This window comes from Rosa chinensis, chromosome 4 (assembly GCF_002994745.2).
Source record: "Rosa chinensis cultivar Old Blush chromosome 4, RchiOBHm-V2, whole genome shotgun sequence".
Classification (NCBI taxonomy): Eukaryota; Viridiplantae; Streptophyta; class Magnoliopsida; order Rosales; family Rosaceae; genus Rosa; species Rosa chinensis.
This window is the reverse complement of record NC_037091.1, coordinates 58,300,552-58,322,448: the sequence shown is the minus strand read 5'-3', so window position 1 is coordinate 58,322,448 and position 21,897 is coordinate 58,300,552. Positions and strand designations below refer to the sequence as shown.

Here is a 21,897-nt window from a genome sequence, read left to right as displayed (position 1 = left end):
TGACAATGACTCATAGATCAATTGATTCTAGAAAATGTGAGGCAGATCCCATATTTCATAGTGCCATTCTCATTTTTCATGATTCTTTATATTAAATGCAGCTATTTACACATAGAGGTAGGAGGAGTTTCTTTTATTTGCAGCTAATTAAGAAAATATTGGGAATCTCATTTGAGGCAAGCTCTACTGTGACTGCAATTTCTTCACTAAAGTAGTGTGTTCAATCTATCCAACATGCTAACGACAGTGTTTTTGTTCATCATCTGGTTTATATAGGTTGGCAATGGCCCAAGGCAGCAATACTGCAAACAACTTCATGAATTGCAGAGTCCTAGCCATCAAGCAACCATCTTCTTCACCATTGAGGATCAACAAGGCTAGTGCTTCTACTGATTAAAAAGTTTTCAGTACCTGATATGTAACTTTTCAAGTTACTGTCTTTGTAAAGTACTAGCTGATAAGCATGTAACATATATTTATGCTACTCCTTCTCCATTGAGGATGAACAAGGCCAGTGCTCCAACTGATCAAAAAGTTTTCAGTACTTGATATGTAATTTTTCAAGTTACTGTGTAAAGTACTGGCTGATAAGCATCGATATGACTGATACCATAATCTAACTATAGCCAGACTTGGCACGATAAATTGAACAGGGTCCTCACAACCATAAAAAAAAAAAAAAAAAAAAAAAAAAAAAAAAAAAAAAGATGCATTCAAGCAAAGACGAGCCATGTCATTATTATTTTTGTCCATAACTTTAGGTTCAAATTTAAATCACAATCATTCAATATGGTTCACTGGTCATCACCTTGGATACCCAATGGTAATTCATGCATAAATAAATAAATAAAAACAGTTCCATGACCTATTTCACCCAGTTTTCACTGCAGGTCAGATGTGCAACTTGAACACAGATTACAAAATTCATGCTTGTTTCCATCTACCGCATCCCCCCCTCGTTGCGACAAACAATCTGCCACCATTTCTCTTACATTTTCCACCTTATTGCGAGGGTGATTGACACACTCAAGGACCAAATTTGCGCGGTGCTCATCTGAAACATACTGCATCCACGAACAGTGTATAAGTATATTTGTTTTGTATAATTAGTAATACCTTATGCAACATTAGATTCTTGTTTTGAGGCCGCTCACATCCTCATTCCATTGTGTCACGCCCCTGATTTTTACAACAATAAAAATCGATATATATAATCCCATAATTATACATGCGTGAATGTTCAGTCATCAATACAAATACCTGGAACATCTTTCCTTTAAACAAGTACTTACTGAGGAACCGAACCATCCAAGATAACATACACTCGCTCCACAGAGTTATATATTATACAAATTTACGAATTAAATTGTCATCACAAATAAAACGTAAATGCTCCTCAGAGCTTACTGCATAGCGGAAGTCATATACTGGCAAAGCCAACAAAATTTGCTTCCTATCCGTCCTGCTGCCAACAAGCTACTTCAGCTTCAGCCACGATTTTCCTGACCTGCAGGATTAGCCCCTACACCATTTACAACGGTGCACCGGGGTTGCCAAACAACAAACCCGGTAAGCTTCTGCAAGCTCGTATGAGTAACTCATGAACATCAATCTACTTAAGGAAACATGCAGCCATGATTTCCTTCTAACGTTTCATATCCTTTCCATAGAAAGGACAACATGAGTCACCACTATGACCATGCCTTATTTGCTAACTTAACCATCAAGTAGCAATTCAAGTCTCATCTAGACAATTAAAGAAGAATGCCATCGAAACTCTCCTTTAAGCTGCATACCTATGAGTCTCAAGCAACCTCGACCGTTACTCCCATAAGCTATCATGGCAGATAAACTAGAACCCTATTGAAATTGTAATCACTCGTCCTACCAAGGACGTGATTACCTATTCCCTGCCTTGATCACCATCTGTGGTCTATCACCATCTGTGATCTGTCACCATCTGTGACATATGATTTCAGACTCCGTCTAGTCAGGAAATCAACATCAAGGTTGCCATCTGCAACCTGTCACCATCTGTGACCTATAATCTTTAGACCCCATCTGGTCTCAGCTCAACCATTTATCACCATCTGTGACTCATGATCTTCAGACCCCATCTGGTCATGAAGTCAAACATCAAGGTTACCGTCTGCAACCTGTTACTATCTATGATCTATCACCATCTGTGACATGAGATCTTCTTAGACCCTATCTGGCCTTATGGTCAACGTTAAGTAAGTCACATCTGACTTAAAAACATTACAACATCTAGTTTCGGTTTTCCTAATCCCTGCTCACCATCTGTGACCCTTGATACTAAAACCAATACATCTAAAGTGAGTCACGCTTGACTCAAAATGTAACATCAAGCTCAATACTTTCCAAACAATAGAAAACATCTTTTTCTATAATATCATTTCCTGAAAAGTCGCATTTAAGAATAATATGAACACCATCATGCATATTATTATTCATCACAATCATTCACAAGGATATATATATTTCATCTAAATATATATATGTAGTCATTCGCTCAGGAATGCCTACTAATACCAACTATAGTTTGCAGTTAAATAATTAACGCCAAAACAATAATGGTACTTCTGTTCATAAAGGTCCTTGTGAGATTTACTCACCTCGAAACTCCTGCTGCGTCTTCAATGCAGAATAAGTAGTCAAGCTACAGAATAACCGTCCAATACTTCGTCAAGTACCTAATCACAAACGGTTTCCACTTAGTAACAATTCACATTTGATTTAAGTTCGAAACCCCTGTTTTTGAACTAAAATCCCTAAAGTGGCGCCAATCGAGGCAAAACCACATCCGAGACCTCCCAAAGTCTTCGGAATACGCCCACGATCGATGTGACCAAACCACAAGTCGATCGGACGCTCGTATCCTCACGGATCGAATAAATTCACCGATATGAAACGGCAAAAATCATAACAAATCCATTCGAACTCCAAAATTTGCATATTATATATCGAAACGCTCGTATCGACGAGTAGAAGACATATAATACCAAAAAAAGTTCCTTAAGTGGCCGGAACGCCGCGGGAACGCCACCACAGACGGTGGCGCACCGCCGCCGGTCAAAACTCAAAATTTCACAAAACTCCCAACATCAAAAAGCTTCATCTAAGCATGCTTGTGAACTTTCATAACTGGATCGAAGTCAGAAAACAAGCTAAAGGGATCGAAAACTACCTCACAAGCCGTGAACAGTAATCCAATCCGAGTTGATCGAATTTTCACGTAAACCGGTCGAAACAAACACCAAGGATCGATCAGGGAGCTTGTTCTGAACTCAACCCAAGAAGCCCGAAGCCATGAGGTCGCCGGAGTTGTGTTTTCCGGCCGGGTCCGAAAACACAAGGCTGCACCACCTTGCAGCGTCGCCGTGGAGATGAATCGGCGCTAGAGAGCACCACAGAGACGACCAGACGGAGGAGGCGACCCTGCTGGCCAAGTTTCACGGCCGGAGACCGCCGCAGTTGGCCGGAAAAGTCGGGTCGGATCGGCCGGGTTCGGGTCGGGTCAGGCGGTTTATTTCGATTCTGAAGGTGCGAACGAGAGAGAAGAGAGAGAGAAAGTAAACTTCCGAAAATGGAAGAAATGAAAATAGTAAGTTTCCAACTTGGGAAACTTCTATTTATACCGAAATGGAAATTCCTTCCAATGGCCATAACTTTCTCATACGAACTCCGATTCTCGCATTCCACATGTCCACGAACTCGTATCAACGCGCTCTACAACTTTCGTGAAGGAAGTTTTCGGAGAATCCCAACGAATAAAAAGTCAATCTTTGTCAACCCCCCTAAAACCATATTCTTCAATTAATTATTCGCCCGAAACACTTCCGCTCCATCCACGAGCCACGAAACCGTCCAATAGTTATAAAATTAATTCCGGAAAATCCTCGGAAAATAATTGCGAATTTCCGGGGCATCACACATTGTGTGCCATAATGCTGCATGTTTCTTATTACAAACACACCACAGTCGAACGAGTTTCTTTGAACCGGGTGGTTGTGCTTATCCATGAATGGAAGATCAGTAAAATGAGGTAGCACTCCCATTTCCTCCCTAATATCATCACCAAAAACACTGTCTAGCATCTTCATCTGCGGAGATGGCAGCATCACATATTAGAAGCAGCTATTATCCATTTTGTTTTTGTAACAAAAAAGTATTTCCACCAATAATTCATTTTTGACTGATTAAGATATGTGGTTGCTGACAGCTCAATTCAATATGACAATAGTTAACATAAATGTTATTGTTTAGTATTACCGCCATTCTTGCAACTTCCTCACGGAATGAAGTCCTATCATCATCAGGTGCACTGTCAACGATTTCCCCAAATCTGGAGTCTTTGTGCACCACCAACAAATACCAATGCCCCTCAGATGCAGGATCGCGCAAAGGAATGTATATCTGCATAGAAGACACAATTTCAGCAAATGGGATTGAATAATGTTTCTTGTTCGATTGTGCCATCTCTTAACATTTGAACTAAAAAACATGTTTTAATACCCTTCTGCACATCCTGAATTTCCCCTTGAATCTATCCAACATGCTAACGCGACAGGTGTGTTCAATCCATTCCATTCTGGTCATCTGAATATTTTTCACATTAGAGCTTGCCTACAATTTATACACCATGTTAGAACAAGGCCTCTAATGGAATAGTTAATTTAATCTGAAAATCATTGACAAATTAAACTCCTTACACCAAAATAGGTTGGGAAGTACCAATCCCCAAACCCATCTTCATTAAGGTAGCTTGCAAACATGTTGATGACCTGCACAATCCGTTTTCCATTATCAGAGTTTAATATTAAACATAGGGGCTGCCAAACTATTAATATTAAGCACCAACCCATGCATTCCTAATATACCATTCTAATGAAAAATATCTTCCTAATAAAAAATGGTAGTCCTAATAAGAAAATGTACGTTTGTGCATGCAATGCTAATTGTATGGGAAATAGAGGACGTACATAGTCGCTCAAAAGTTGACCAGGCAGTAGGCATTGCATGTCGGCTCTTGATACAATCACTCCCCCATGTTTAGCTACTGTGACATTGTAATATCTGTTAATCAAAGCAAACATTGTTAAATATTACAATATATAATTTGAATTATATATAGCAATTGGTAAATTGTACACACCTCATTTGAAGATTTGTAAGTGGCTTCTTACTAAACCCAATGAAAGTCAACAACTCGATGTCCTCCTTTGGAGTATTTGCTTTGACGTTGAATAGGCAACGAAGACCTTGTTCCTCTTGTTTTTCATCATCCTTCAGTTCTACTCTTGTTTGCTTGCCATATGTTCTTCCTCGTGTTTTGAAAAGAGCCTTCCGTATATGCATTGACTGCACCCCGACACCCCTTAGTTTCTTTTCCTTTATTGATCGCTTAGCCGGCTTCGGAGGACCATCTGGCTAAATGAACATTTTGATTGGACTTTGAGCGGGGGATTCATCTTTCTACCCATGCAAACCTACACATATGAATTATTCCATGAGAAATATATAAGTTGGCCACCAAGTCACGACCTTGTTTCTTCATGATATGATAAAATTATACAATGAAATTAATTAATTAATGCATGCCTAGGAAATGAGTTATATAAAGAATAAAGCATATGACCTCGTCTGGCAGGGGGTTCATGCAAATATTTTTGCCCTTCAATAGTCTTGATGGATCATTAGACTGTGCCTCTGAGCCTCTGAATTCATGCACATTAAGGTCCGCTCTGAACTTAAATTGATCTTGGCACTCCCCATGCTTGCCTTCATCTCGCTGTTCTAAACGAGCCAACACCTCTCCAACAATATGTTTAATTGTTGCCCCTTGGAATGAGCCTAGCATCCTCTCCATTCTCTCCATTGATTCTGTCAGCCGACTTTCTTTTTGTTCCATATTAGAAACCCTTTTATGCAGGCCTTCTACACTCAACAATATTTGTTTTGCATCATATATTTTCCCATTTGCATCAGACTCCTTCTCATGGATTATAGGTTGTCTCCTCCAAACATTCTGGTTTGTGTTGGTGACTCCCCCATTTTGTTCCACCCACCTAATCAATTTCTTCACTAAAGTAGTGTTCCATGCAGCGATTGGAGTGATTCCTTTGTCAACCCATCTGGATTCATTATCAACGACGTCAAAGTAAAAGTTTTGTAGGAATAGCACACAAATTGCTTGGTTGCGGAACCCTTTCGATTGCATCGATATGACTAATTCCTGCATCTTATAGTAGCAGAACGTTGCCCAATTCAGATCCTTTATCAAGTTCGTCTCTACTAGAGTAGAAATCAATGACTGGTCGACCAAATTGGTTCCGTTGGGACATAAAATGCATGTGACCGCATAAAGTGCATAAGCTATCTTGAATATTTCATCAGCCCGTGTACTTTCCATGATACATTTCTTCAAACTTGCAATGTGTAGTCCACCTTCTCCACCCCCCAATTGTTTCCTAATTAACCTAACAAGACTTTCGTTCGTATCTCCCATGTTCTGAATGTCTAATCCACCATCCTTTATGCCCATGACACGTGCAAAATCTGCGGGTCCAAAGGGTATTTCCTTGCCATGTATCAACACAATCTCATTTAGAGGATCAATGCTATTAAGCATCATCTCACATACCGTGTCAAATATTGTGCTGCATCCCAGGTGATGTAACTCCCCGAAGCCGATACTGGAGACGACATTTGCTTGGTCCATTGTCAGACCTTGAGTGGTTTCAATGAATTGCGTTGGCGTTAACATAAACGTACACACTTCTTCATCTTGTATTTCGTTCTTCTTCACTAGATTAATGGCGTCGCCCGTTGACATAGAATCTGATATTAATATCAGAGATATATTACTATCCTGCATGGCTCACAGTCTTATAATTCTTCTTCACCAGCTCTTTGTTAGAAGGGAAAGCTGAGTTTGTATAAAGATCTGTTGCAGCATGGGACTAACTGTGACGTCTCCATAACTAATAGAAACTGATAATGTATAAAGATTTGTTGAAGGATGGGATAACTATTGATTTTTGAATATCATTTGAACAAGGTATCTCATTGGATAATCATTCATTTTTGAATGATATTAGATAACGATATATCTTATCTATTTCATTAATTCCATGGTGTTCCTTCTGTCGTTTGCTGGTGTGATCCAATATTATTCCATTCATGGTGTTCCTTTTGTGATCCTTCTGTTCCGTTTGCTGGTGTTCTATCAGGATTGTCATGCAATCATGGAGTTCATATTAAATACTTCTCAATTACTTACAAAAAAAAAAAATTAAAGGTTCAACGTTTTTGGGGATTTAGTAAATTGACACCAAGCAAAAAGCCCGCGCGGTGCTGCGGGTACACTATTGATATAAGTGAATTTACATCGAAACTGTACATTGAAACTTGATTAATTTGCTTGCAAGACCCATGGCCTGGTCATCTACACCCATGGCCTGGTTGTCTGTGTTCTCAGCATCAAATTGGAAATTAGCAGTCGAAAAGATTGTTGAAAGTTCTTCAATACTTTCTTTAGTATCTTCATTTTCTATCTCAGGGACATTCTTCCCTTTACTTCCCACAATATCTTTAAGAACAGAACTAAACATACCCTGCCAAGAAAATAAATTTAAATACTTGTGCAATTTTTCATTCTACAACAAATAGGTTGCGTAGACAGATGAAATCATGTGATCATCATTACCATACATAATACCTTTTTCTTTTCCTTTTGAATGATGCGTCCTGATGTAAACTCTTCTTGTGAAACCATCAGATCTTTCTGGTACGTCAAGTTGAAAGAGTCTAAAAGCCTTGAATGAGGAAAGACACTGAAAAGTAAGAAAACTATGGCCTAGAAGAGCTTTCCTTTACAAATTACAATAGCAATTAGTCACTCAAAATCATTATAGAAACTTTCAAATATACATTTACCTAAAGCTTTGCTTCTGGAAAATGAGAGAGAAGAGAAAGATTTCCTGATCACTGTTCACCTGTGCAAGGATGAGAAAATCATATGATAAAGATTTTACTAAATCACCCCTAAAGCAACTGTTATCAAAAGGTTGGAATCTAATACTATACCATAACAAGTTCTCCTTCGGATGAAGAGCATATCGAATTGCCAGCATGTGAATTTAGTTTTGATGTGGAATATGTGAAGGCCCTTATTGAAGTCTCCTTTATCAAAGATAAGTCATGCAAGGACCTAACATTTCATAGACAGGTTTTTAGGCTATGTAATTTACTTGTGAATATATTCAAATAAAGAAAAACAAAAGAAAAAAACTATGACATGTCACCACCTTATCTCAATTTTTCCAGTTGTAAAAACGAGTATAAGGCCAACATCAGAGGTGTAGAATGTCGATGCCCAACAACAAGATGATTGAAATTTCTTCTTGTATATTACCTTCTTAACTCCCTGAGTTGAAAGAAAGAAAGATAAGAGGACATAATCAGATTTGTAGTGCCTACATAAGATGAAGTACTAATTACCAGCATGACATGTGTGAAGGAATATATGTATGCTGCTTTTTCGGAACATAGCAGTAGCAAAGACTGCTTTTGCATGGCATCCTCAACACTACTCCCTTTGCTGGAGTCTAGACCATTAATACATTTAAAAGAAAATTTCTGTGAGATTGTTTAATGTTGTCAAAATGACAAGATTCCATCCTGAGAAAAACTTACCCAATATCTGCATTAAAAGTGCTCTAGTGGGTTTCTTGGGATGAACCAGACTAGTGCTCAATGTGTTTCCATTATCACTATCAAGAGCCAAAACAGATGAGTCCTCTGTTGCAACAGCTAAGACATTCTTGTCGAAACCATGAAAACTGCAGGTTTCAAACTGCAGAGAGATGATGCGGGTAGAAATTTCACTTGCAATGTGGATTTTATATAATAGAGTGGGCCCTTCTATATCAATAACTGAAACCTGTGAGGAGAAGATATTCACAATCAATTAAGGGGAATAGGAGAAGACTGGTTGAGAAAGGAAATGATCACATTAGATACTAAGCTTACATGTCCTTTACTAGATCCCACAGCAAGATGTCTTGAGCTGTGATTTATGTTCAGAGAAAGTACAGAACCATCAACCTTCATTAGTCTAACGCTTTGAACAATAATCTCCATGTCGATGCAAGGCTCAGGCAACTGAAGTCCTAATCTAATAGTGCGGACTTCAGTATTGTCATTCAACAGGATTACCTGCCTCATCAAAATCAAAATTTCAAAGTTCCGTTCAGTTATAACAGTGACACATTTCGGTAGTGATAATGTTAAAGTACCTGCAACAAGTTTGATGAAACAATGTCAGATGCGCCTGAAACTTCAGTCGAATTCCCTGATGAGAGCATTGATCAAGTAAGAACTGTCAACGAAAAGGATAAGAAGAGGACAGTATCTATGTAATCATAGAGTACTACACCCACAAAGTGTTGGTCCATTCATTCTAATATAAACAACATGCCACTCATGGTATCAGAAAGAACATACTAATGTAAACAAACCTGGCAGGCAGCAAGAGTACTACACTCTACACTTAAAAAGGTGTTGGTCCATTCATTCTATGAACAAAATTGGCCAGCATCTTGAAATTCCAAGATCAAACCCTAAACAATAACACACTAATAAGAATTCCCGGAAACAACACAAAAAGCAAATCAACAATTATTCGAATATCAATGCCATAAAGAAAATGAATGCAAAAATTTCTTCAATTTAGGTGTGGCATCCAAAACCACCTGGAGAATTGAACCCCAAGGGAACACAATCTATCAAAAAACTTCAAATTCCAATTCTAGGTTTTCTGACTATGTCATAGAAAGCAAATAATATCGCACACAAATTTTGGACAGAAGTATAGTTTTCTAGGTGTTAAAGGAAGTTTCTGATTCAATCCACTCAACTCCAGTATTACCACTCTTTTCAACGTACTGGTTGTTATAGTTGAAATCTAACTTCAATTTGTTCTTCCCATAGTTACCATTTTCAAAACACTGTGTGCAAAGTACAAAATCACCTTACCAATATGAGAATCATAGCAGATACATAAATCAATAAGCTTCAGGACAGAAAACTATGAACAAAATCAGAACGTCTGCCATAATTGGTACAAATCAACTTGTCTTTCTTCAACAACAAAAAAAATAGCAGTTGAAAATCTATACCTATCGATATACCTGCATTTTCCCGGTGAGATCCAGCGGTAAGAGACCATAGAGCAATCTAACCAAAACCCTGTTTCATAACTTACAACTTCAAAGAAATTAATCGTCTAGAGATCTCAAAAAAAGAATCCTTGTCATTATCAAGAGAAGTGATATACATTTATAAAATTATAGTAAGAGTTTCAAGACAATTGCGTAAAGTAAGAGTCAATATCAATTTCCAAAGTCCAAACAAACAAAACAGTGAAAAAGCTCCAACCCAGACCACCTTATCAACCTAAATTAAAATGGAAACAGGGAATACTAATGAAGTTGTAAAAATTGCAAGATTATATGCAGATTAGCATCACCTTAAAAACTGGAAACCTTAACTTCTGATGGAATTCCTATATTACTATTTACATCGTCTTAAAGCTTTGTAGTAGTGCTAACCTTGACTCATACTTCTCGAAACTTCAATAGCTATATATAGTACCGAGCAGTTGTGTATCCATTTCAAAATATATCTCAATATTTGAAAGCTCTAAATCAAAAACACATAAACATACACAGCCACCAAAAATTTCTTCACTCTTTCAAAATTGTTCCAGGCCAAAATTTCAAACTTAGTTTGGATGCTTCAAGAAATAAAAAGAAAAGGATTCAAATAAAAAAGCTAACACAGTATATAACTATAAGTAATGCATCTAAAATAAAAATTACGAAGACTAGACAAATTGCTGCCAAACAAACAAACAAAAATTACAAACACTAGACCATGGAAACAAAAATAATACACAAGGATACCACAAAGTCTATGAAAACAGTAGCACTAGATAAACTGATAAAGTGATGCCAAAACTGAAAATATGACTACCACAACAACCAAACAAAAACAAAATAAAAACGATCCTGTTTTGGGTATGGGCTCTCACAATAAATTACTCAAACTGTCATTTAATTAATACTTAAGACCAAGATATAACCTAGACGTCCTTCGACACATGATCTCGCCGCTTACGGTGGCTACGAAACTTTCTTCCGGTTGGTGGAAGAGGAATTTTTTTGAATAGCTCACTTTCACCTATTGGCTGCATCGAAGCTCCTGCTGCTGCTCCAATCAATATTTGACGGTGTTCATTCCTTGGATGAAGAACAATTTCAAGTGCCAATCGAGTACGCTGGTCCTCCGAATGAAACTGACACCAAAGTACAAAAAGTAAATATTTAATCAGTCTATTGCATCAAAAAAGTCGTTAGGTAAGTTGCAGTACTAACCGTTGTTGACCACATGCCACGGTAGTACTGCATGTGCCTTATAACAAATACCCCGCTCTCAGATTTTTGTTCATGCGTTGGGTTAAAGTTCGAAAAGTTAAGAGTGAATGATGGAAAATGATAAAATTTGGAGTTTGACCATGTTGTTTCAGTACCAAATACCTTCTGCACATTGCCATCTGCCCACATTGATATCACATCATAATCATAGACAAAGAATGCAATTAATAAAAAGGGGCATTGTCTATGTGGAACTAACCACATCTCTTGCATGATCCATTCGCCTCTCACGTGACCTTACATCAGGGAAGCTGTCCAGCACCTCTGCCTTTTTTTCAGGGAGGTGCATGACCAACAGAATCCAGTGGTCTTCCATATTGTCGTGCAAGGGAATGAATATCTACATCATAGTCCTCAATACGGTAAAGAATATACATTCAATAAAAATTCAAGTATAATGGAACTATGGCTGCAGAAATTTACCTTGGAGCATTGTTGGAGACGGCGATGAAACCTCTTCAGACCACACATCTCAATGGTTGATGTGAGCCACTTAGCATAGCTACATGATTCATCTTTTACCCTCGCTCGTTCCTGCGATATGAAATGATTTGTTAGCCAAACCATGAGGATGCAATAATTTCAAATTTTCTAGCAATGTTTTGGGCAACAGATGTTCATACCCCAAAAAAGGAAGGGAGAAACCAATGTTCTGACTCCGGCTCATTCAAATACGCCGCAGATATGTTTATGACCTGGTTATAATAACTGGACATTAAATGAGTGTGAAAATAAATATCTAATCAATTATATGTACAATGGGAAATAGATGAGAGTCTAGCCTTGCAAGATAGTGGAGTTGCTGGAGAGAGACACTGAAATTCCTTTCTAGTAACGGCGTAGTCACCATAACTAGCTACTACTTCACTGCACGAATATTTAAGAGTGTTTAGTTAGGAATATAAATCTGACCTTGTATTGATTAACTGAAGGCCCCTACTCCTACTTTCAGTATAATAACATGACCGGGTTCCAACATACACAGATGAACTTAGATATAGTTTTATGCTATTAAATCCAATATTAGTTTGACAACAGTGGATAAAATTTCATGAATAAAGAGATAACCAGGTTCATATCAGACTAAACTACAATTACAATAACTTAGGAACATATATCAGAGCCTACAATTATAATGATAAGTAATTACACAAAATAATAGCATGATTTTTTACCTCCACTTGTCTTCTCCAATTCCATTCTTCCTAAATAAAAATTTCATGAGATGTGCATTCTTAGGTGTGATGAGACCGCTTATTGCAAAAATTGGGGCTTTGGGTTTACTCCTTTGTTGCTTCCGAGAACGAAGAGTCTTTTGGGGCTGCTGTTTAACCCTCGTAACGTGGTCAGGTTTGTGCTGTGTTCACCAACAAATAGAGTTTGCAAGTTAGAGCGGCGTTGATATGAGAGCGGTGACAATATAATTTTCTAATAGTATCACATAATTTTAGTTGAAAAATGGCTTAAAAAGAATATAGCATTATGTACATTAATCAGTTTATCAAGGGGGTGGGAGTGTTCACGAAGCTACCTCATCATGTATGAGTTCCTCATGGGGTCCCTCATCAGCATAGCCATCCAGCACTGGTGACTTGGTCAATTTTTTTAGTGGGTCTTCACTGCTTCTCCCATGTTCACCAAACAAATCCTCATCCATTTGCTCCACAAAGGTTGTACCAACAGTTCGACTCAACAGGTTATGAGTCTTATTGGCCTTTAAACTCGCAATTTCGACAACCTCAGAAACAATTTCCTCAATACAATCACCCTTCAATATTTCAAGCATCGCATGTTCTAAGTTATATACATGTAATCTTAAATCCTCCAGCTTGGGTTCCATGCAATCAACTGTGTATGTCAACCTCCCAATTTCTGTTTCTAAACATGCGACATCCAAATTAGCCGAATCCACCAAATGTACCCCTTTTGGTCCTGAGTTGGACTCTTCAAAATTCTTCTGATTATGCTCCTCCATCATGAAGCCCATCACCTGTTCAGTAATTCCGGTGATACATTCTGCTAAAACTCTAATTCACTATTCAATATTTATGATACGCAGGAACAAATATAAACAAAAACAATTGACTATACAAAAATCACAGATGAATAACCTGCTAATGTTGTTCTGGTCCTGAAAGCGCAGCCCCAAAGATCAAATCGCCCAAAACCCAGTAACCCAAATAATGGAATCCTTCACAATTCCAGTGACTCGAACTCACTCGGATTCAATTTACGCCAACTTGCGATTGTTGCCGACGACTATACCATTGACATAGGATCACACCAGACCGACAGAGGGGAATCAGCGGGGCAGTTTTAAAACGAGGGGAAGGGGGAGGTCCTGATTCCGGGACGGCGTCGACTTCAAGAAACAGGGGAATCGGCGGAAGGCACCGAAGTAGCCGGAAAGGGGAGGTCCTGATTCGGGAACGGCGGCGTCGACTTCAAGAAAGAGGAGAATCGGCAGAAGGCACGATGCTGAGGTTTAATCAGCTTGATTCGATCTCTCCTTCCCAATTTCTGCGTCTCCTCTTCTCATTTGGGTTCTAACCGTTCTATGCGGCTGAAAATTCTCTTATCTCTTTTTGTTTTACGTTATTTCATATATCACGAGCAAGGGTGAGTGTGGTAAAACTTGTTTTACTGCGACCTAGACGTTTTTTTGGCTTAGGATCCTAACAGCGCGTATATTACACGCACCGTTGGAGACCCTAGGTGAGCACCCACCTGGGTGGGTAGAAGAAGCTCCGACAAGAGTGTGAGAGCTGACATATTGAAAAAATAAATTGCGAAGGACAGGTTATGAGCATATTAGTTTTATGTGGTATTTAGGGTTTAGAGTTGATCTAGTAGATCGAGACCCAAATAACGACGAAAATAGCTGAAATTTTGACCATATCCATATTTTCTTATCATGATAACATCTAGCGGCCAATTTTGATAAATCATATTTCTTCCACCAAGTTGCTCTTGGAAGGTATAATTTTGTAATACACCAAATAAATAAGTTGAACCACATTACTAGGTGCGATCTAAAAATTCATAACTAGAAATTGATAAATTTGAGATTACCCATCTATTTATAGCGTATTAATAAGTACTCTGTAAAAAAAATAATAACCAGATCCGCCGTTATTTCGACATCAAACAAGACGGTCAACTCTTTATATACTTCTACTTCCCTAAGGGGTGCTATATCAGGAGGAGATAAACTTCTACAAATTTTTACATTAGTTTATATAGGCCATACCCACGAGAGTGTGAGAGCTGACATATCGAAAAAATAAATTGCAAAGGATAGGTTATTAGCATATTAGTTTTATGTGGTATTTAAGGTTTAGAGTTGACCCAATAGATCGAGACCCAAATGACGATGAAAATAGCTGAAAATTTGATCATAACCATATCTTCTTATCACGATAACATCCAACGGTCGATTTTGATAAATTATTTTTCCTCCACCATGTTGCTCATGGAAGGTATAATCTTGTAAAAATTTAAAAATATTTATATATTGGATTGCTTAAAAGGTTTGAGATTTATTATGTAATCTCGATAATTATATTAGATGTTTAATTTTTTTTTTCCCCAGATTAACCTTTCATCGCGTTGTCGCTTTTGAAAGTCCACATATTCCTATATGTAATGAACAAGTTATACAATCTTACTTTCTAAAAACGAAACCAAAATTGATAATTTTCTCTTATAAGGTGTATACACCAAGTAGTTACATACGTCATGTGAAATTATTGGCATGGTTGTTGGTGGATACAACATTAGTCAACCTAATAGTTATAAAAATAACTTTGGTTTGACTAAGTGGATCGAAGTCAAAACATCGACAAATTTGGCTGATTTTCTTACAAAAAGCATAATATATTGCACTCATCTATTCCAGCAGTCGGGTTCTCTGTATCCATATGTCTCGATGGGGTCCCTTTGAGGAACCTAATATATATAGATATATTTTTTTTTTAAATTTAATTACGGTTGACCAAGTGGATCGAAGTCGATACTATGATTAAATTGGCTGAATTTTTTGTATCACATCCGTAAAACAATGTAATACACTCATCTAACGATCAGCTTCTCCAATTTAAGCTTTCATCGCTTAGTCACTTTTGAGAGTCCACATATTCTTATATGTAATGAACATGTTATATAACACTAGTAGACACATTGATATTACTTTCTAATAACCAAATTGATAAATTATATTTTTAATCTTTTAGATGTATCGACCGCGTAGTTACACATGTTGTTTGTAATTATTGGCATGATTGTTGGCGAATACGGCATCGGTCAACCTAATAGTTACAAAATTAACACTTCGGTTATAAACTTAATAATAAGTCTCGACGAGGTTATCCTTAGAGTAATATTATTATAGTACTGTTATAAAATTATGGCAGACTAAATTGATCGAAATCGATCTAAAAACAAAATTAACTGAATTTTCTACAATAGACATAAGTATTACAATTATCTCATCCAGTGATCGGTAATTAACTAATTACTGACTGGAAACCAATGTACAATCAAAATCACATGTAGTGACAATCATAAGTCTTAGAGTATGCTAGTGTTAAAAAAAAAAAAAATTTACTTGCTGATAAGAACGAATTGGACAAAGGCATTCAATTTTAACATTTCAACATCCCGCGTTCGGCAGCTTGTGCAATATCACTTCCCTCCAACTCATTTCATTTCTCTTCCCATCACCGCAGTCCTGTCGCGTTCCTTCAACCTCCCCTTGCACAATCGCCACGGTCTTCAAAACCTGCGCCTCTCTTTCGGAGCTCAGATCCATAGTCTGAGCAAAGCAAATTCGCTCAGCACCAATGGGTAATCCTTCTCTCCATTTCAATTTGTAGGTAACGGGTAAAACCCAAATTGGGGTCGCTTTCTGAGTTTTGTTTTGGGGTTTCTTTTAGATCTGAGGATGAACACGCACCAAGTTTTGAAGACGCTAGCCCAGCACCTGTAATTGACGGTGGTGGAGGAGTCAGAGTCATCAGGACGCAGAGCAAGGTCCAGAGGCAAATTTTGTCGTTGAAATTTTGTTTGTTTTATTAACTCTAGTCTTCGTGATTAATAGAACCAGAAGGATTATTCCTTTAATTTTTAAGCAAATCTAGTTGATGCTGATTTGCCTTATAAGATTTGCTTAGCTTGGAATGTGGTTTGAGGTTATTGGTGCAGCCAGACGTTGGTGTATGGTCTTGATGTGCTGTTGGCTTTTTTGCTAAATATAGTTTACATTATGGTTTGACCGAAAGTCTTGATTGTTAGTTTGTGTCTAGATTCTAGAATTGTAGAGGTTGTTTGTATTCGGAATTTTGAGAATTGCATATCATTGACTGTCTTGAAATGTTCTCTTCTGCCTGTAGTGATTACGGGGTGAAAGGTTTGATCGATTTTGAGCCCTTGATCTTACTTTGAAGAAGAAGAAGAATCACGCAGACACTGAGAAAGTTTTGAGGTTCGTCACATTCCAAATTTGAGGCATGCATATATATATATATATATTTATATTCCTTTGCTGCCTTTTGTGGATGCATATCATCTTCTTCAAAACCAAGCATCAATTCATTATGAATTGGATCCTTCTGCTGTAAATTCAGGATCTTTAAATACCTGTTTCAGATTTTGAAATTGCTTGAGAATGCAAGACTGGACCTGTCTATGGTTTCTTAAGAGTATATCTAGGTGGGTTGTTAGCTTCTAATATATGAAATTACGTGTGCTCATAGGTGACTGGTTGTGACTGCAGGTGCTAAATAAGATAAGTGCTACTTCACCAAATCTCCCTGCTGTTTCTTCACTACTGCTTCTAAGGTTGCTTTGGAATGTTAACCTTTCTTGGTGTTTTGATTGGTATTCCTTTTTCACCAAATTTGCTTATTCTGTCTGTGAAAATGGCTTGATCTCAAATTGGGTTTTTGTGGTTTGCACTTTTGCAGTGATATTGATACTAAGGTTTGTAATTTCTTGTGGAAAGTTACAAACCGATGTTTAGTTTTTTACTTTGGAATCAGTTTGAATTTTTTCTCACCTAGAAATTGAAGATCATGTACCTTACTTTTATCTCAAAACTTTTTTTTCCTCTTTTATGTTCTGTATTTTGAAACAATTGCTATGTCTGTTAGAAAGGTTATTTTGAAACATTCCCAGATTATTTTCAGAGAGGTATGTTGCCTACTTGATTTATCATAAGCTCACTGAGATGCAATGGGATATTGGGATTGCGATTGACTTGTGACTTGCCATTCTGGGTTAGATTATTCCACAAGCTATATGCTCAAGATATGGGCTTTCTGTTGGCTTGTTCACATTCTGATGATCATCTGCTATCCAATCGCCTACCCAATTGGAAAAGTAATGCTCATAGCCTTCCACTAGATCTCAGTTTCTGCTTTATTAATTGATTTTGGTTATTGGACATTTAAGTATTGCACCTAGTCACCTACACTCAAATTACTTGTTGCAAGGCAATGATCTTTTTTTTCTTTTTCATTCTATATCCGGTGATAATTCTGTATTTGCACTCATAATTATGTTTCTTTATCACTAAAATCAGAGTAAGCTATTGTACCCAAAAAAAAAAAAAATTAGAGTAAGCAGTGTATTCATCTAGGCTCTAGGGTTTCAGATTATAATACTATTTCTTTAAATTCATGGTTTCAGGTTCTTGATCTTGTACTTGGACATGGAGATGATTTGTTCAGGCGAGCACAGTTGAAAGCCCTCGCCTCTATTCACAACCTTGAGGTGAACAATTTAAATTGACAGTTTGGATGGCATGCCACCACTTGCAATTTCTCATATTTTGTTCATATTTCTAATTTCTTTTGGTGAAGAAAAATGTTTATGTAAATAGTCTACGACTAGTTGTTTGGGTTGCATGTGACTTCTGATTAGTGAGTGGCTACTGAAAATGCCGGAACAGTTATGCTGGTTCTCATGGTTTCCTATTCTTCCTTGACATATTATTTCTGTCCATTGTAGGCTGGAAGGGGAGGTGAACTAACACATGATAAGACAACGATTATCAGTGGAGCGCTAGATTTAACTGAAAAGGTGCCTAATGATTTCAAACAAGTGTTCTGTACTTGAGTGATTATAAATTCTTTATTGCATCTTCCATATTTATATTGGGTTGTTCATGCCAGTGGTCCTTAGTCTTTCAATTTACAGACTGCCAAGGAGGCTATGACACCTATTGAATCAAGATTGTGCTTGGATGTTGATTCAAAGTTAGACTGGTACGTCTTTCGCTGGCCTTGTTTGGTTTTAATATATGCTGGAAGTGATCTAGTTTTCTTCCTTCCACTAATAAGGACATTTCTTGATCCTTATTTTTTGCTATATCTGCTGTTTATTGAGCAGAGTATAGTAGAAAGTTAAGAAATGAGAAGGAATTGTTATGTTCATATGGTAGCAGTTTAGATGGGTCTTTCTCTTCTGCTATATAGGGAAAAGACTTTATAGAGTGGTATAAATGCATACGTCTTCTTTCTCATCAGGGCTTACACATTAAAATAATTTTTTTCTAATGCAGGGAAGCAATTGGGAAAATTCTTGCACGTGTTAGAATGTGTTGCTGAGGTCAGTTTGCTTTGAACTGGGATTCGTTTAATATGGGAGAATATTACTTCTTGTAATTACAATTGTTGCTGTTGTGCTAGCATAGATGCAAATTTCTCAAATTCTAAGCTTGCTCCAATCTGAATTATATATGTAGACAATATCATGCTGTTGTCTTAAATGCCTTTCTCATCAAATAATTTAATTGACTTCATAGGAAAGCATGTTAAAATGCAATTAGAAACTCATTTGTTCAGACGACCATACATGTTATTTAGGGGGTTAAGGTCAACATGTCTTTTAGCGTAATACTTTTTGATCTGGTTTTGATATCATATTATGTTGTACTGGAAATCAAGTTGTTAGTTCTTAATTCTTTCAATTGCTTCCAGTAATGCACTTCTGTATTTCATCATGCACTTCTGAACAGTAAGGAATGTGATTATGGAAACTGCTCTTCTATACTCTCCCTTCTCAGGAATATAGATCAGAGAAGCAAATGTGAGAATATGTTACTTAGTTTTTCTTTTCACCTGAGTTTTGTACCAATTGTTGAACCAATCAAACTAATAGTAATATGGTGTGCAACAGAATTGGTATATGATAGGAAGAGAGAAGACCATTATAGTAGTGGTGATTAATTGAAATAAAAATTGCTAAGCAGTGTCCAATTTTTGTGTGTGATACGTTGGTGATCTCTTAGTTAGGAGGATTGTTGGGTTGGGTGTCTCTAATTTAGGCTCTATGTGCATTTCTAATTGAAGATGTTGAGGGGCTCTAGTCTAGTTTACTGGTTCTCTGATTTTGAGTGGATGCCTAGAATTAATCACCTTGATGATCATTTGTACAATTGCTTTCCTGGTAGGACTGGTCATAAGTGAGATTTTGGCTTGGTCCTATCAGACTGAAGGACGCCTACAGTTCTTCTCTTTGTGTGATTTAAGAAGGGGGAGAACTTAAAAATTAAATGTGGTTTCCTTTATCTGTCCATAGCTAAAAGCCTGGCATATTTGTAATCTTGCAGCTTGTAGGAAAGGGTGCTTTAGCTGAAGGAGACAAGATCACCTTAGAAACTGCAAAGCTGTTGAGAGAGAGTTCCGCGCAGGATGCATTTACTCCGTATCTTTTCTTTGATCCATATCTACTTTTCATTTTGGTTGGGACTGGTAGTCACTAATGATCATTTACCTGTTGTAAGGGCGGACAGATATGATAAATTCTGCCCTTTCTACAAGTCTGTTTGGATGATGCGGAATATCATCCATTTCCTTAATTTAGCAAATCAGGTGAACTATTCTGTTCAAATCCTTTCTTATATGACCTACCATTATGTTTGAAGAATTCATGTCTATTTAGGTTGAAGCATTTTAGGGCAAGGAAAACAGATAATTTTGTCTTTCCCGATCTTCTTTCTAGGAACCAATATTCGATTAATCCCAGAAAGGTGCAACTTCATTAGATGTGACCCAAAGGATTTCCTTACCATAATACCGAAAAGGTGGCCGTTGTGACACAATTTATCATTATGGAGACCCAGTGCGGGTGGAGGCCAAGTCTGAACATTATAGCCTCCAAGAAACACCACTCAACCCTATCATAAGAGCCTTGGCCATGTCAACTTTATTAGATGTTTAATTAGATAAGTGAAGGTATCAATGTCCACAGGCTGTAGAGAGAGCAGCTGATATGGATGATAAAAAGATCAATTATAGTATAATTGAGCACCGTATGGGAGATCTCTTTTACCGTCTAATGTAAGTGACATCATAATGCTGAACATTTTAATATTTTATGGTAAGCACGTCTTTAATCCCTTACTGGTGATACGCAGGTCTAAAAATTTGAGGAACCTGCTGAAGGCGAACAAGCTCTTATGGCAAAATTTAAGAAGCTACATGATTACTTGACGATTTGAGGATGTAACTCGATGATTTGACTTACACATTTTCTAGATGGTTCTAGTTGCTGTTATAAATTGCATGGTGATGACAATTGGAGTTACTGTGGAGTTACAGTGTTAGGTTTTTGTGGCGCCATTTTTGCTTTGCTTATGTGGCGGTTGCTCTAGTTTGGATGTGTAGTTACAATGATTGTATTCATGTCACTCCCTTCAAGTTTTTACCCAGAATAAGAGACTAGATGTATTTAAGCAACAAGGCATTCAAGATTTTTTCATTTTTGATGATTCTTATTTGCCTCTATATCTTCATCTTCGACAGAAAAATTAACAGAGTTAAACTGAGGGGAAAACCAAAAACTAAGGAATTTCACAGAACTCGACCTGCAATTCCAACAAATTGTAGCCAGCTTTGAAAACATGTATACCGTGGGTATCAAATTGATGTTTAGGAAATCAGTTGATTTTTGGGTATGGGTTGTTGGATGAGCCATTTGTGAAATTAGCTCAAAATAAAAGAAAAATGCCCTTGTCAGGGCAATCTGAAAAGTAAATGCCCAAGTTGCGCTATTTGAGAGTAGGCAGAGCACTCTTAGATTTGACTAGCAAATCTAATGCGAGCCAATAACATGCCTCACTGGTAAATGAACTCTTATGAGATACATTAGATGCAAATCACATCTGTATCTTTCATCCTTGGGTTTACAGCATATGCAATGAGAAAACCAAACCAGTATAGCTACCCAATTCCAAGCCTCGGATGCAGAGCATGGTAGGCATAAACAAACTTAAGGACACATCAGTGTAGTAACACTTCTGAGCATTGAGTCATTAGTGCTCGCAATAAGTTCCTCTTTGATTGTTTGGTTTTTAGTATACTGCATATATCAACTC

General features: G+C 37.4%; 3 protein-coding genes across 17 annotated transcripts; 1 reads left to right on the top strand and 2 right to left on the bottom strand.

Moving 5' to 3' along the window:
* Positions 1-7,406: 7,406 nt before the first annotated feature.
* LOC112199654 lies at positions 7,407-9,554 on the bottom strand. Its single transcript, XM_024340632.2, has 10 exons — positions 9,543-9,554; positions 9,321-9,376; positions 9,055-9,240; positions 8,719-8,965; positions 8,524-8,630; positions 8,331-8,449; positions 8,110-8,233; positions 7,960-8,018; positions 7,742-7,838; positions 7,407-7,637 (listed from the first exon to the last, which is right to left on the bottom strand). The coding sequence occupies exons 3-10, from the start codon at positions 9,163-9,165 to the stop codon at positions 7,407-7,409; spliced, it is 1,095 nt and encodes a 364-aa protein (XP_024196400.2). The 5' UTR covers positions 9,166-9,240; positions 9,321-9,376; positions 9,543-9,554.
* A 2,149-nt stretch (positions 9,555-11,703) lies between these two features.
* LOC121052878 lies at positions 11,704-13,832 on the bottom strand. The gene is made up of 7 exons (XM_040518812.1): positions 13,631-13,832; positions 13,051-13,509; positions 12,695-12,876; positions 12,302-12,386; positions 12,143-12,214; positions 11,943-12,053; positions 11,704-11,859 (listed from the first exon to the last, which is right to left on the bottom strand). Exons 2-7 carry the CDS (start codon positions 13,504-13,506, stop codon positions 11,704-11,706), a joined length of 1,062 nt encoding a protein of 353 aa, XP_040374746.1. The 5' UTR covers positions 13,507-13,509; positions 13,631-13,832.
* A 2,366-nt stretch (positions 13,833-16,198) lies between these two features.
* On the top strand, positions 16,199-21,281 carry LOC112197859 (DUF21 domain-containing protein At4g14240). 15 transcript variants are annotated; one of them, XR_005809914.1, is made up of 12 exons: positions 16,204-16,364; positions 16,454-16,550; positions 16,910-17,001; positions 17,293-17,357; positions 17,705-17,897; positions 18,207-18,290; positions 18,528-18,599; positions 18,717-18,784; positions 19,081-19,127; positions 20,131-20,392; positions 20,523-20,860; positions 20,938-21,281. XR_005809914.1 is itself a non-coding variant. In XM_040518283.1 (10 exons), the coding sequence occupies exons 3-8, from the start codon at positions 17,369-17,371 to the stop codon at positions 19,124-19,126; spliced, it is 411 nt and encodes a 136-aa protein (XP_040374217.1). In that variant the 5' UTR covers positions 16,202-16,364; positions 16,454-16,550; positions 17,293-17,368; the 3' UTR covers position 19,127; positions 20,131-20,860; positions 20,938-21,281. The 15 variants fall into 15 exon arrangements, 1 of the variants encoding a protein (XP_040374217.1); XR_005809920.1 differs by having other exon boundaries at positions 16,199-16,364; positions 18,692-18,784; positions 20,131-20,860; XR_005809915.1 differs by having other exon boundaries at positions 16,203-16,364; positions 17,273-17,396; positions 20,131-20,860.
* Positions 21,282-21,897: the final 616 nt, after the last annotated feature.